The following is a 15,142-nucleotide window of genomic DNA, read 5'->3' on the forward strand; positions in this document are numbered from 1 at the left end:
ACCCTCTACTTCCGCTACACCTTCCTTTATGTCTCCATTAAGTGCATACCACATGCCATCACATATCACACCAGGGGGGTCCTTTACCCTTAGGAACAACATTTAGGACCTCGTTTTTTCCTCAGTTGGGTGGTGTATCTCTCATGGAGGTTCGTTCTCCCATCCACACACTTTCAGGATTTTTATGGCCTGGAAATGCCAACCAGCCATTATTGAGTGTGGATCACTTGGTTCCACAGTTTGCCATCATAGCATTACCTAGTGGGACTTCTAGTCATTTTGTTGTGCCCCATGCGACATTTGGGCACAGCTTACGTGTCCCGATGCCTCCACCTCTACCGGCACCCTATGGAAATATTCATGTTCCACAGCCTCCGCATCAATCGGCACCCATTGGGCACGTTCATGTTCCAATGCCTCTGCATCAATAGGCACCCATTGGGCACTTCCAACATATTTGTGCCTACCCACCTCCTCCTCTTCCTCCTACTTATCCCCCTCCATCATCTTGTTCTTATCCACCTTATACATCTTATCCCACCTATCAAGCACCTCATGGTTCTTCTTCCTCATCGGCCAAACCTGCCTTTACTGACAAGACTCCTTTTAACAAGTCAAATTTCACTACTTGATTCGATCTAATAAGACATGTTCTTGACTCCCAAAACCTATGGGATATTCTATAGGGATTGCAATCCCAACCTAATCCCATGCTTATTCCATACAAGGTTCTCCACTCATGGAAGACTAGGAGTGCCTCTGCTATTGTTGAGCTGAGGCAAGGCTTATTGCCTGAGTTTCATTCTCAGCTTTAATATTTTGATTTAGCGTCAAAAGCATTAGGCACACTTAATTGACCATTATGCGGCTCGAGATAAGACACATCACATAAATCTGGACCATGAGCTTCAAAACTTTAAAATCATTGACCACGATGACTTGAAAGTCAAGTTGGCTGAGCATCGACAACTTCTTACTGAGTTCTCTACCACATGGGCTCCTAAGTCCTTACACAATCAAGTCACATTGTTCCTTAACAAGCTCCATGGGAATACTTCCATTTTGTGCAGCAAGTAATCTCATAGCCCACCATGCCCACATTCTATAAATTTAAGTGCCAGTTATTGTGTTACGCTTGACAAGATTATTTAATTCTGAAATTAATTAAATGGCTGGATAATACTGAAAAATGGGTTTGGAAGGCTGCCACTTGACAAAAATGCACATGCAAACTGAGAAAACGTTTTTGAGGGATGGGTCTCAACCATTTAGTTAGTTTACAGCTTGGAAGAGACAGAGAGAGAGCTGTTGGTCCATTTTCTGATCAGAGAACAACAATTTGCTACAAAAGACAGCCATCTGGGGGCCTCAACAAGCAAAGGACAGCAAGGAGCTACCTTCCAAGGGTTGGCAACAACATTGCTGATCAGGTGAAACATTTTGGAGGTGCCTAGCAGTAGATGACAGCATAAATGCAGGCTAGAGCAAGCAGCAAGTAGAATTTTAGGTTTTCTCGCAACAAAGAAAATCAGATTTCTCTCTCATGCTGGCTTTCTCTCACCTTCTCCAATCCATTCTCAAGAGATCTCAGCATTTCTCAACCATTTTGAGCATATCTCAACCAAATTTGGTGGACAGCAGAGAAATCTCTACTGTAAACCCTAAATTTTTGAAAAAATTAGGGTTTGACAACCACCTCAAGACCTGTGCCAATTGGTGAAGTCATCGTACACTAAATTTAGTACCTGAAATTTGTGTAATTGTCAGGGAATTCAAATGCCAACCCATTCATTGTAATTTGAGGCAGCATTTGGCTAGATGGTGGTTCCATTTGTGCAAGTCATGGGTAAAAAATCAAGAGGCAATTGGCCCAAATTGATTGTTGATTGTTGCTACAGTAAAGAGGCTTTTTGGAACAGCAAAGGAGATTGTGAATCGCAGCTTGTACTCAATCCATTAGCAATCAAGTTAAAGAAATACCGAAAGAGGCACCAGTTTTGGGGCCAACAGGGTGTCCAATGTCCAAGATTATGAAGGTAATTTATGTATTTCAAGTTATATTCATTTGCTAATTGCTGTAGTTATATCCTTAATCGAGGAATTACCGTCATTTCCAAGAAGGAAAGCTAGTTTCATGGTTCCATTGTCGGGATACCACTCAATCCCTTGATTTGGTGGGCTCAAGGCACCTAATTGCAAGCCAAAGCTTTATACTAGTGCTGATTTTTCCTATTAATTGAGAAATTACAGCAATATGTCTTCATACAATGAGATGCAGTCAAGCAATGATGATTGTTGGCCCATGCATGGAGTGATTGTGTGATTAATTTTAATCAATACACAATAATACTCGATCGCGAATAAGAAGCAATGAATTAATGATAGAGAGAGAGAGAGAGAGTACAGCGCTCTAGGCGATCACACTAAATAATACCACACTTGTGCAAAATGAGGCACAAAGTGTCTTTAAATAATAAAATATAAAACCCTAACGGCTTAACCATCATAGGAAACCCTAAAATAAACTCTAACCCTAGTGCCACTTAGTGCTAGGACACTAGGGGCAACAACTGCATTTAATGACAATTTAAATACCTGGGGAGCCCAGATCATGGATCGAAGGGCATCACCGCATAGCCCACGAGATGACTTGCAAACCACCCTCCATGAAATGGGCAGACTAATCTAGAAAAAAATAGCAAATTCCTAGAAAATGAAGGAAAATATAAGGTCATGGTTGCACAAGTTCATCCAAGTGGATATAGCAACCTATGACAATACAGAGTATGACAAATATGGAACAAATGGAATCAAGTTCAAGGCTTGCCGAAAAGCCTGGAACTTTGGTCAAGGAAGAGCCTTTGTGAAAAGAACTGCGAAGTTATCTTCAGTGGGTATGTAAGACAACTCTATTTCTCCAGCTGGCATCCACTCACGAACACAATGATAATGAACTTCTATATGCTTTGTGCAGACATGGAACACTGGGTTCTACACAGTGGCCAAAGCACTCTGGCTATCAGTGTAGACAAGTGTCAGAGCCATCTAGTACACATGAAGATCTCAAAGTAACTTGCAGAGCCAAACACACTCCACTGTGGCTATGAATGCTGCTCTATACTCAGCTTCACAACTAGAAGTAGGAACCGTAGTTTATTTCTTGCTAAGCTAGGAAACAAGAGATATACCCAAGAAGAAGCAGTTGCCACTATGAGAGATACGAGAATCTGAACATCTAGCCCAATCACTATCAGAATAAGGGCGTATGAACTTGTCGGCTTGAATATAGAGAAATAAGAAAATAAATAGTTTAATGGTAATATATTGACCAGTCGAGGATAGGGCGGCAACTTGGTGATGATGTGGCGAAAAGATAGCGCACTCCAGGGACCGTGTCAACTCGTAGGCGGTAGCATCCGAGTCAGCGTGGTAGGATCGAGGGATAGGCGGCACGCTATGGGGAACAAAATGGGGTGTGACAGGTAGTCGGACTGGCGGTGTTTCAAGTGTGAGGTAGCAACAATGGCACAGTAGACTGGTTGCGAGACAGGCAACATATTGATGTGTTGTCATAGCAACCAACAGGTGTTAACAAGGCAACACAATAGGTTGACAAGCCTAGTCAGCACTATTGTTTGGCAAGAGACACTTCAATATGTGCCAATAGGCTAGCGACAAGTCCACAAGGGCACCAAATGCCACACAATGAGTCATGATGCAATGATAGGTGTAGTCTGTAGAGAGCAACGACAATGGTGACACAGAGTGCAATCAGCGAGAAGGCTTGAGCCAGCACAGCGGCAATGGCTTGTAGAACAACCGTCTGAGTAGGAGAAGCTCAATGCCAATGGCTTGTGGCGAATGATGGCGAGCGATGGCGAGGGCAATGAACAAACTTCGCTCTAATACCAGTGTTGGCCTAAGTGTGTAGTGATTGTGCGATTAATTTAATGGAAAATGAATGAGAATGAAAGAATTAATTGATACACAACAATACTCGATCACCAATAGGAAGTAATGAATTAATGAGAGAGAGAGAGAGTACAACGGTCTAGGCGATCACACTGAATAATGCCACACTCGTGCAAAATGAGGCATGAAGTGTCTTTAAATAAAAAAATATGAAACCCTAACGGCTTAACTGTCATAGGAAACCCTAAAATAAACCCTAACCCTAGTGTCACTTGGAGCTAAGACACTAGGGGCAACAACTACATTTAATGACACTTAATATGCCTAGGGATCCCAGATCATGGATCAAAGGGCATCAACGCATAGACACGAGATGGCCTACAATGATGCCCCTCAGTATGAACATTCACATGGGAATGAAGAAAATGCAATGCTTGACCTTGGACAAGGCTCAGACCACGGACAGCAAGCTGAAAATCTTGCTTTTGGGCAAGATGCAGGGCCTTCAAGGCACAATGAGACTGATAACCAGTAAAGTGAAGAGGAATTTGATGACCACTTCAAGAATCGGATAAGGACAGCAACAAATCTCTTTGCTGAACTAACAAAGGATCCTCAATTTACCCAATTTTCGAATGCTCCGAAGAAGAACAAGGGCAATAAGAAAAAGTCATCTTCTACACCTTCAAGACAGCAAGATGCATCGAAGAAAATGCCAAAACCTTCACTTGAAGCTCCCAAAGATGTTAATGAAACAAAACAGTTGGTAACTACAAGGCAAGGAATGCAAATGCAAGGCCATCATGGAAGTGCCAATCCAATGGATTTTGAACAGCCGGGCATGCTGATGGGCAACCAGGATACTTTGGTGAAAGCACGATTTTTCATATTATGGTTGAACAAGGACCGCATATGGAAATGTATGGCACAAATCTCTATGGTATACAACAACCAATGCATGGTGTGCAAGGCCGAATGTATTCGGGTATGGCTAGAAATGTGCAAAACCCTATGTATGGCAGCATTGGCCTAATGCCGAGGGCACAAAGTAGCATGTTTGGTAATGTATCTGTACCTCCGAATGCTTACGGAGCTCAAGGAATGAATGCTAGTCATGCAAATGCTCCATTTGGTGTTGGTTTTAATATAAATTCAGCAAATGCACCGTTATTGTAGCAACCAATATATAACAACTTGATACCTAAAGGGACAGCAAAAGACTATGATAAGGGTGGAAAAGCAGTAAAGTTTGAGTCCTTCAATGGTGCACAAGATAGGTTGAAAGCTTTGACTTTCATTAAGCAGTTTGATGCAGCCTGTTTAGGGGGAAACTTCACAAGTCCTGGAAGATTCGAAAGGCAGTCACTTTCTTGAAGGGGAATGCATTGCAGTGGTGGTCCACTCTTTTGATGCAAGATAAAGCATCATCAACGTGGGTACAATTCAAGCAAATGTTTGCATCGAATTGGTTGATAAGTACCTTTAAGGTGGACATCATGACAGCTTGAAATAAGCTGGATGCTAAGAAATGTAAGAATTTGGAGCAATATAATAAGAAGTTTTGGGATGCATTGCTACCTATTACTTCTTATCGCTCCATATCCCTTCACGAGCAAGTGGAAATAAATGCTTGTGGGCTATCCAAAGAAAGTAGGGATTTTTGCATTAAATCCACCATGCCTAGCATGTCTCAACTCATAGAGATTACTGCTACAACCGATGCTTTGCTACGTGGTAAGGATTTCGGATTCCTAGAGAGTGGGAAGAGGCCAAATAAAAAGTTATTTAAGGCTAAAAAAAGGGGCAAATTTAAAAATTAGCCTGTAAAGAGACCAAAATAGCAAAGAAAGGGCTCGAAAACGTTGGCACAACATAGGGAATTGATGGGCTACAAATAAATGTTTTATTTGTAAATAGGAGGGTCACATTGCAAGGGACTGTCCCAATAGACAACAAGCTAGAAAATCAAAAAATCAAGGAGATTCTAAAAAAAATAAGCCCAAAACATCAATGGAATTGGTGCCTGATGTTGTTAGTGATCAGCCCAATGATGATACTATTGCATCAAGTTCTCTCCGAGGCATCTTAATGGTGGCTTGATCACACACTACTTGGGCATCCATGGTTCATTTTGATGGTCATTGTTGCATGTACTATGATGAGTCCTTATCATTGTCTCTTGTATTGTACAAGATTACCCATGATCTAAGAGAGGGTGTTAACAGATTTTTCAATCCAGGTGTAAGTCTGTGCATTATGTGGCCTACTTGTACCTACTTTTGGCGTTGGTTTATTATGGCCAACCAACGTTTATATGGTGGTCGACCTACCATTTTTACATCATTATTGCTCGCTGACCTATGCATGATTTTGGCTTATAAATTGGCCAATTGCTCTCTTCTCTAGTTATGTATACATACATCATTATTGTAGATCTTGTTGGAGAGAGGGAGCCAATGCTAGTACCCACAAAACCACTAACTTGGGTCTATACAATCTCTTGTGTTGGTATATAGATTCCATTTCCCAAGCATCTCTATTCTCAGTTCTTTTACAATGTTCTTCTTTCTTCATAGTGTTTCTCTTCCCTCTTATGTTTGTGCTGCAGATTCTCACACTTCCATCGTTGCACCCACTTTTAACAATATCTTTTGTCATTGAATGGAGCATGTGGATTTTGAAGAACACAAGCATTTGAGGCTAAGCTATTGACAGTAAGAGTAGGGCAGGGTTTGAGAGACGATGAACATACTCTTCTTGGTAATGGATGGTCTCTATACCCATACGATGGAGAGCATACTGGTCTCAACGATATGACGAATTGGTAAGAATGATATCATGGGTGCCTGTGTGAGGACGATGATCTCCAAGCGAGGAAGCTGAAAGTCACAACAACATTGAAGAAACATGCTTTTCGAGTTGGTGAAAAATGAGAAACGAGAAACATGATTGGATGGCATCGTGTGATACTAGAGTAGCACAGCCCTTTCTTTCTTTTATATCTCCCTAAGCGTTGCTTCATGTTCAACTTCATTTTCATTTCAATTAAGCATCATTCATGGACATGTAAGCAATATTTTGGGTCTTACAGGTCACTCCGGCCTTTTGAAATCGTACGACAACGTAGCGCTCTCTCTCTCTCTCTCAAAAGTTCACTAAACTGTTTATCCGATGAGCCATGAGTGAGCACTTTAAGAACGACAGTACCTGAAGTAGGTGCCATGCCACCGAGACGCCCGCGAAACCACCTCCCAAGATAGCATACCTACAGCGGGGCTGATAAGTATAAGCGTTTGCTTTCTTGTAGACAAACAAATACTCGCAAAAGCAACCAAGTGTCCAGACCTTCGAGTGCCCTCTGAAGAGATCGTCGAAGCGGACTCAGATGCGGCGGTCGAGGAGGCAAGACGGGCAGCTGCAGGAGTGATGGTGAGCGGGTGCGCCAAAGCGCCTCTGGCGAAGAAGGCTGCGCACACGTGCGGTTTCCACTCGGCCCCAAGCACCATCACGTGCAGCAGCATCCCTTTGGGTGATGACTCATGAGGCATCTGCTTAAATGTTTTTTTCCCGCTCCCCGTGAATAAAATTAATGTCCGAGACCAGTACCACATGCAGCCAAAAGGCTAGAAAAGAACATGGAACTACAATAACAGAAGGAAGAGTCCAACATTGATTAAAGTAGCGTACATTAAGGTATGTGTGTGGTTTGCAAGAGAAATTAGGTTCAAATCCGAGAGACGACTCATGGATCTTAAGATTTGCGTATATGGAATGTTGTGAGGGTGTCTAAGAAACTGCCAGAAGTGGTATTACATTTTTAAAAATTGAGAAGGGGATCATGAAGCATGCACAACCGGGATATGGAGTGAGTGATATCCATCCATAGAGCAATCACCTCTCTAAGGATCACACTAGTAGAAACCATGGAACTAACTTACCACTGTGACAATGATATCCATCCATTAAAGCAACCACCTTTCTAAGGATCACACTAGCAGAAGCCATGGAACTAACTTACCACAAAGAGAGCATTACATGTGTGCTTTTTCAAATACGCTTCATTCGAGGCTTCACTCCTCTCTCACCTACTCCCAAGAAGTCCAATGGGACAAATTGTGATGTGGCAGCCCTCCAAATAAGAATAGAGTGTAGTAATGAGTCTACACATGTATGTAGCCATGCTCTCAATATATCAGTGCCCTCTAAAGTTTGTCTCTAGCTATTTGGCTATACTCCACCACCATATGGTGTTGAGAGCACAACCTACTATGTAAATATATTAGTCATAAATACCTTCTTCTCATATGGATGCCTCACAAAGAGCCAATAATTACCTACGTATTTACCTAAGGGATGGAGCATTGATCTCCAACACTAACTCTCAATATTCATCCCAAAGTTGAACTACCCCTTTGGACCAATAGCAAGTTGATGAAGAGTTGCAACTTCTGAAACGATAGAAGTCTATCTAATAACATCTAACATTTTGGTTTTGTTGTTGGGACCAAGGATGGTGCAATTGTTGAGGTTCTCCTTGTGTGATGGAATAAGATGCTTGATGCTAAAATATGGATTGGATTGATCTAGGGATCAATCATCCATACTTATGTCTTGCATGCTCTGAAATGTATGTGGCTAGGTTAGAAAACATTGTGGAAAAGAGAAGCAAGAGATAGAGATTTTTTGGAAAAAGTAGAATAGAATAATAAAACACAAAAAATTTCAAGTTAGAAGAAACACAAAAACTCCAACAAAAACACAATATAACCCAAACAAAAAACACAAACATAGAAGGCTCATAATATAGACCTTCACCTTTAGGAATGGAAGAGGAGTACATGCAAGTAAACATCATTGAGTGCCCAAAAGGGTGAAGGAAAAGCTATAGGTTAAGGTAAGGGTGACGAATGAGTAAAGTTGGAGAAGATGAAGGTGAGATAAAGAGGTAAACTGGAAAGTGAAGGGGTAAACAAATTGTGTAAGTGGGTAGAAACAAATGTGATAGAGCAAAACCTGCCCCTCGGTTAAATTGATGATGCACAACTTTAATGGGAAATGTGGCATTTTTGGAAGCAATGGACCAAGCATCATGTAGCTCAAAGCCTCTTGCAACCTAACATTGATAGCTACCTTACCGGAACCACATAAGTTTCTTTACACTAATATATTAATCAAGAAGGTACATGTATAACATGTATCTTATAAATAAATGAAAATCCACAAGTATTGGTGTGCCTTTGACCCCAAGGATGCATGTGAACGTCCTCCATCTATCATATATAGAAAAAGAAGGGTCTCTTTAGAGAGTCGTTTTGTAGGTTGCCAATGCCACTTTATTGTCTCACAATTGTACTTATGGCCTACAATTTGTCGAATCAATCATGTGTAAATCCATCATGTGGATCAAAAAGGCAATGTGTGCCATGGCTGGCACTACACTTGTGAAACATCTACAAAGATGCCATTTGCTCCTAGCAATTAGAGGTCTTGAATACCCATGGCAACAATGACGTATGTTGAGCATTTGGATTGATGATGCTCTTTGTTATGTGGGTACTAGTGACATAAAGGCTTGGTTGAGGGCCCTTAGAAATGAAATCCTTGACTACAACAAATCTTGGGAACCAAACGCCTTTATAGTAGATGATGTGCAAGTAGAAATACTAGCAATCAAGTAAGTGCTACCATCTCCTTCTATTGTTTCTTTTGAAACTTCACATTAAAGACATAAAGTGTTATTCGTGTAGGGAGGTATCTTTGCATATGGCATGTATGACATTGGTGGCTAAAGTAATCGATTAAAAAGATCCATGATCCATCAGTTCGAGTTGAGATGTTTCAAAGTTTGGGGAACATCACAAACACATGCATGTGGGATGGGCCCAACACGATTTAGGAAGAAGCTTCTACACTTGTTCTCTCTTTCATAGAGAAGTACAAATCTGAAGATGCCTTCATTCTTTGCTTTAAGGAGCAATGGTTTGGATGTGTAAGTAAGTGACATGTTGAGTGTGATAGTGATACTAACATGGAAATGGTTTTTTTGACCCTTATGCATTGGGTTATGCAGTTGTAGAAATGTGGGTTTGTGCCACTAGACTACTTCCATATGCCAATTAAGATACTTAATGAGAGCATCGAGTCCTATCGGAGAATTTTGAAATCTCAAATTTTTAATTAGGAGGAAGACAATGCATGGATGACACATGGATTGACTCCTGCAATAGCTTCTTGATCCATGTCACTCTTTCTTATTGTATTAATATATGCTCAAAGAGGCAAAGTTTCAAGCAAAACTTTAATATTATGGATGTTGTGGTCAACTATTATGAATGGGCAAAGAAGATTCCCAAGGAGCATGTAATAGTATGGGGCAATAACAAGAATGATGCAAAGGTCAAGAGCCAAAGTAAGGCTAATGCTTGATATACAATGCTCAATGCCGATTGCAAGTGGGCACGTTGCTTGTGCACATGGGTAAATGAAGGGAAACATATGCAAACACCAAATGCGAATGTTGATGTCCCATGTCCTTGAGCCTACAACATTGCTAGGTGCATCTTTGGATATGTGCAATCACACATATGCAAGGCCATCAAGTGAGAATTCACCTTTACACAACAATTGTAGTGTTGCATTAGGGTACTAACGGTGTTTCATGCAGGTCATGGCTTTGTAAATGTGGGCGGACACAACCCCACAATGTTGGATACTTCCATGTCACCATCACATGAGCCTGCTCCAAGTGAGTTTCAATGTGATGTTTTTCATAGACGCAGTTTGGTGTTGCGTCCTAACTTTCACTTTGTCTTGCATGATGGCGATGAGAGTGGTCACGTGGTAGATAATGCAAATGAATTGTTTGCCACTTTTACAAAAGTGCAAGAGATATGTGGTAAGTACTCTTTCTAGCATCATGGATATCATTTTTGTAGCCCTTGGATGTGCATTTGAAGTCTCATGCCCTCCGTTTGGCTCACCAAACTTTGGTTGCCTTGTAGCAAATGGGGGTCTCCAAAATGGACATGGCAATGCATCCATGCTCTCAGCTATAGCTGATCGATGATGGGTTTGGCAACTCTTGGTGCAAGAAAAACCCTTCATTAAGTAGTAGCTATCATAATCACAAAGGCAAACATGAGCATACAAAAGAGCACTACATCCTTTATCTAGTTCTTGAAAAGAAGAAGAAGGAGAAAATGCAAGAGAAATTAGATCACCTTTGCAAGGAGGATGATGAGTGCCTCGTTTGTGTGGTTCGAATCTGTCATTGCCCAAAATCCAAAGACGCCTTAGTTTCTATTGATTTAAAATAAAATGATTGAGATCAAGTTATTGTGTTGGACTTGACTCAAAGCACTAAATATCAAAACATGTTTTATGCATATTCTCTCGTTTCAATGTCTTCAAGCTCTTATACTCAATTTACATAGCCCCAAAGCCAACACACACGTCTCTTACTAAGACCTTGTTCTCACAAACTAAGACGAGGCTTGCATTCCAACTTCTTCTTTCAAAGTTTCATTCATAACTTCTATCTTGTTTGTAGGAGTTTCTTTTCGTTTTTGACCACCTCTATCCATTTTGTATTTTCTTTAGTGTTTGCCTTCATTTATTTGACTACTTCTTCGAATAATTTAGTTTTTTGCTCTACATGGATCATTAATTCTTTAATCTCCTCTACTGGCTAGGACATATTATTTCTATCTTGCACCTTCAATTGCTTCTTGCAAGTTGCAAGTCCATGTTGGAGGCTATTACTCACAGTATCATCATCTACCATGCATCTCCTCCATAGGTGCTTTCCAAAAACATTCCTAATGTCCATTAAGTTTCTTGTTTACTAGTGTCTCCATGACGTGAACCTTTGTATGTGGTAATTCTTTGCAATCCCCCCCTTTAAAGTGTCCAAGGCCTCAAGCATGTCATGCTCCACATCAAGTTTTTTGCTATTTAGTTTAGCTCTAATCATGAATTGAATTTTCTTAATTTTGATGCTACCACAATCAATTATCATAGTAAAGAAGGTGACGAAGAAGATGCAAACTACCCCTCTGATCACATGATTGATGCCTTCTCTCTGACATCTAATGTAACTGCAACAAATGAAGCAGAATAAGAAATATCTGATAATGATCAATATTACGATGCTAATGTTGCACTTGCAGCCCTGATGATTGTTGCTGTTTTTGTGGTGCGCAGATCGGACGCAGGTAGCTCACGTAGTGAATTCCCAAAGGTCCCCAAGAACAAAGTACTCTACTTTTTAGCACAAAAACCAATGTAAAAGCAAGCACGACATGAGACAAGAGACAAATTGGGTTGAATCTCCCCCATGCCTTGTGTGAGCGCTTCACAAAGCATGTATTTAATATATATTTCCAATCTTTTTGCTCAAAAATAGCCCAATTACAAAAATATGACAAGCTTTTAGCTTTTGAGTTTGCTTTCTACCAAAAATAAGAAAATAAAGCTAATGGACGGTGCCCAAAGAGTCTGGCACGCCCAATCTCAATGTCCAAATAGAAATAATATATCCAGGCGCATAAGCGCATACAAAATAATAATAAATAATTGATGTCTCTATAGACATAACAAAATATAGGCGTGGCGCCTATCAAAATATAGTCCAAAAGTCGAAAATCCGCTAGACTCCAATGCTTTCCTCCGCCACTGCTGCTATCTCTACACATCAACTGAAGCATTCACAATCGTTAGTAAAATAACACAATTAAACCGACAAAAGTGAATACCTAGCAGTCTTCAGCTACATAAATAAATCAACTGGTTAGAAATAAATCCTAACCTTAATTTATTACGAGTGCACACTCTAAACTCATAAACGTTTATTAATTTAATATGCATTTTGCGGAATCACCCGCTATGGAATCACCCATGTACACACTAAATTAATGAAACGCCCGAAAAGGACAGGCGTCCCCATCAACTTCTCGCACAAAGAATCCTCTTTGCGTATGAGCCCCGGTCATCTAAGTTTACGGAATCCACCGTAAAACCTCACGGAATCCACCGTGGAATATGCCTCCTGGCATCATACCCCCGGGGTGGGATAGCAATTGACCTCAATTGCTATTAGCTCAATGTGGAGCTAACAGAGTGGGGAAAGCATTTAGGTCTCTAGCGTGCATCCATTGTGCTTCCTCTACAGGATGGTTCTTAAATTTTACTAGATATCTAGAATACCTTCGGCCAGTTCTAGTGGTCATGTAGTCAGTGTCTATAATGGCTTCTGGTTCAAGTATTTCAGTTTCTTCTTCTAGCAAAGGTGGGTTTTCATAGACAGGGTGGATAGGTAATTGTCCTCTAAATGGTCTCAATAAACTAATATGAAATGTATTATGAATTTTCCAATGGGATGGCAGTTCTAACTTGAATGCATTGTCATTAATCTTATGAATGATTCTAAATGGTCCGTAGAATCTAGGGGCTAATTTGACTACTGGATGTCTATCTACACTTTGCAGTCTACGCTTTTCTATTCTAAGCCAAACATAATCATCAACTTTGAAATTCATGGCTTGTCTTTTCTTGTTGGCTTGTTTGGTATATGATTGTTGGGCTTTAGCAATCATATCCTTTACCTCATCAAAAATAGTGTTATGCATAACAGCAATATCATCGGCACTTTGTATTCTATTAGACAAAGAGGCAACATGTGTAGATAATCTATGTCCATAAATAACTTCAAAAGGTGCTTTCTTTGTAGATGTGTGCGGTGTATTGTTGTAAGCAAATTGTAATAAATGCAAATGAGTATCCCATGTTTGAGGTTTAGAGATAGTGTATGCACGTAAAAGATCTAAAATAGTGCTATTTGTGGCTTCTGTTTGTCCATTTGTTTCTGGATGAAATGCAGATGAAAAATCAATCTTTGTGCCTAGATTTGCAAACAGTGTAATCCAAAAATTATTACAAAATCTAGAATCTCTATCTGAAATAATCACTTTCGGCAATCCATGGTTAGTAAAAATTATTTTCAAAAATAACTGTGCTGCTTGTGATGCTGTTAAAGTTTTCTTACATGCAATGAAATATGCTTGCTTACTAAATCTATCTACAATTGTCCAAATCATGTCATGGTTAGATTTAGTATTTGGTAAGCCAGTAATGAAATCCATAGATATATGTTCCCAAGGTTTAGATGGAATAGATAAAGGCATTAATAATCCATACTGTTTACCATGATGTCTCTTTATTCTTTGACAAATCAGACATTCAGAAACAAAATTAGATACATCTGCATCCATATGCGGCCAATAAAAATCTTCAGTTAACATGCGTAATGTAGAAATGATACCTCTATGACCTTGATATGGAGGACAATGAATTTCATTCAAGATAAAAGATCGGAATGGAATAGTAACACACAGTCTCTTTTCAAAGAACATGAATCCATCATTATATGACAATGAATCAACAGGAATGAAATTATTTTGAACTAATTTTTGCCAATCAGAATGAAAAGTAATATCCTGGTGATATGTGTCTTTCATAGCAATCAAAGAATCAAAAGATATGATAGAAATGTTATGAATTGCAGGTCTTCTACTCAATGCATCAGCAACTACATTTTCTTTTCCAGGTTGGTATTGAATGATAGGATGGAAACTTTGAATGAATGAAGCCCATTTGATATGACGGTCAGAAATTTGGGGTTGGCTAAGTAGATGTCTAATGCTTTGCTGGTCAGTCTTTATCATAAATTCTGAACCCATTAAATAATGCTTCCATTGTTTCAATGCTTGGACAACTGCTAAGAGTTCCTTGTCATAGGTGGAATATTTGAGCTCAGAGGGTTTCAGCTTAGAACTAGAATATGCTATTGGATGGTTGTCTTGCATTAGCACGGCTCCTATTCCTGATCCGCTAGCATCGGTCACAACTAGAAAGAATGGTCTGTTAAAGTCAGGCAATTGTAGGACAGGGGCATTGGTCAATGCACGTTTGAGTAAATCAAAGGATTTCTGTTGGTTTTCAGTCCATTGATAAACAATGCCTTTCTTAAGAAGTTTGGTCAGTGGTAAAGCAAGTAATGAGAAATTACGTACAAACTTCCTATAGAAACTAGCAAGACCAAGGAATGAGCGTAATTCATGTACATTTTTAGGAATAGGCCAATGCAATATTGCATCAATTTTCTTAGGATCAACTTTAATTCCTTCTTTTGATACAATATGACCTAAATATTCTATTTCTGTCTTAAAGAATT

At 39.9% G+C, this 15,142-nt stretch overlaps 1 protein-coding gene across 3 annotated transcripts in view; it reads right to left on the minus strand.

Annotated features, from left to right (window-relative positions):
• The window catches only part of LOC148031820 (FAD-dependent oxidoreductase family protein), a 44,206-nt gene extending 36,718 nt beyond the window's left edge, over positions 1 to 7,488 (minus strand). Inside the window, exons 1-3 of one of the 3 annotated variants that reach the window (XM_087685495.1) lie at positions 7,258 to 7,487; positions 7,120 to 7,177; positions 6,665 to 6,791 (exon numbers count right to left, since the gene is read on the minus strand). Coding sequence is in view for 1 of the 3 variants with exons in the window: in XM_087685494.1 (XP_087541620.1) it covers positions 7,120 to 7,177; positions 7,258 to 7,460 (261 nt within the window). In the remaining 2 variants the exon portion in view is untranslated. Of the gene's footprint in view, positions 1 to 6,664; positions 6,792 to 7,119; positions 7,178 to 7,257 lie in introns of all 3 variants that reach the window. The other 2 variants (XM_087685494.1, XM_087685496.1) reach the window with 2 other exon arrangements.
• Between the last annotated feature and the right edge of the window lie 7,654 nt (positions 7,489 to 15,142).

The sequence above is a fragment of the Lygodium microphyllum genome, chromosome 9 (genome assembly GCF_053477565.2).
Source record: "Lygodium microphyllum isolate KBCC chromosome 9, Lygodium_microphyllum_v1.1.10, whole genome shotgun sequence".
Classification (NCBI taxonomy): domain Eukaryota; kingdom Viridiplantae; phylum Streptophyta; class Polypodiopsida; order Schizaeales; family Lygodiaceae; genus Lygodium; species Lygodium microphyllum.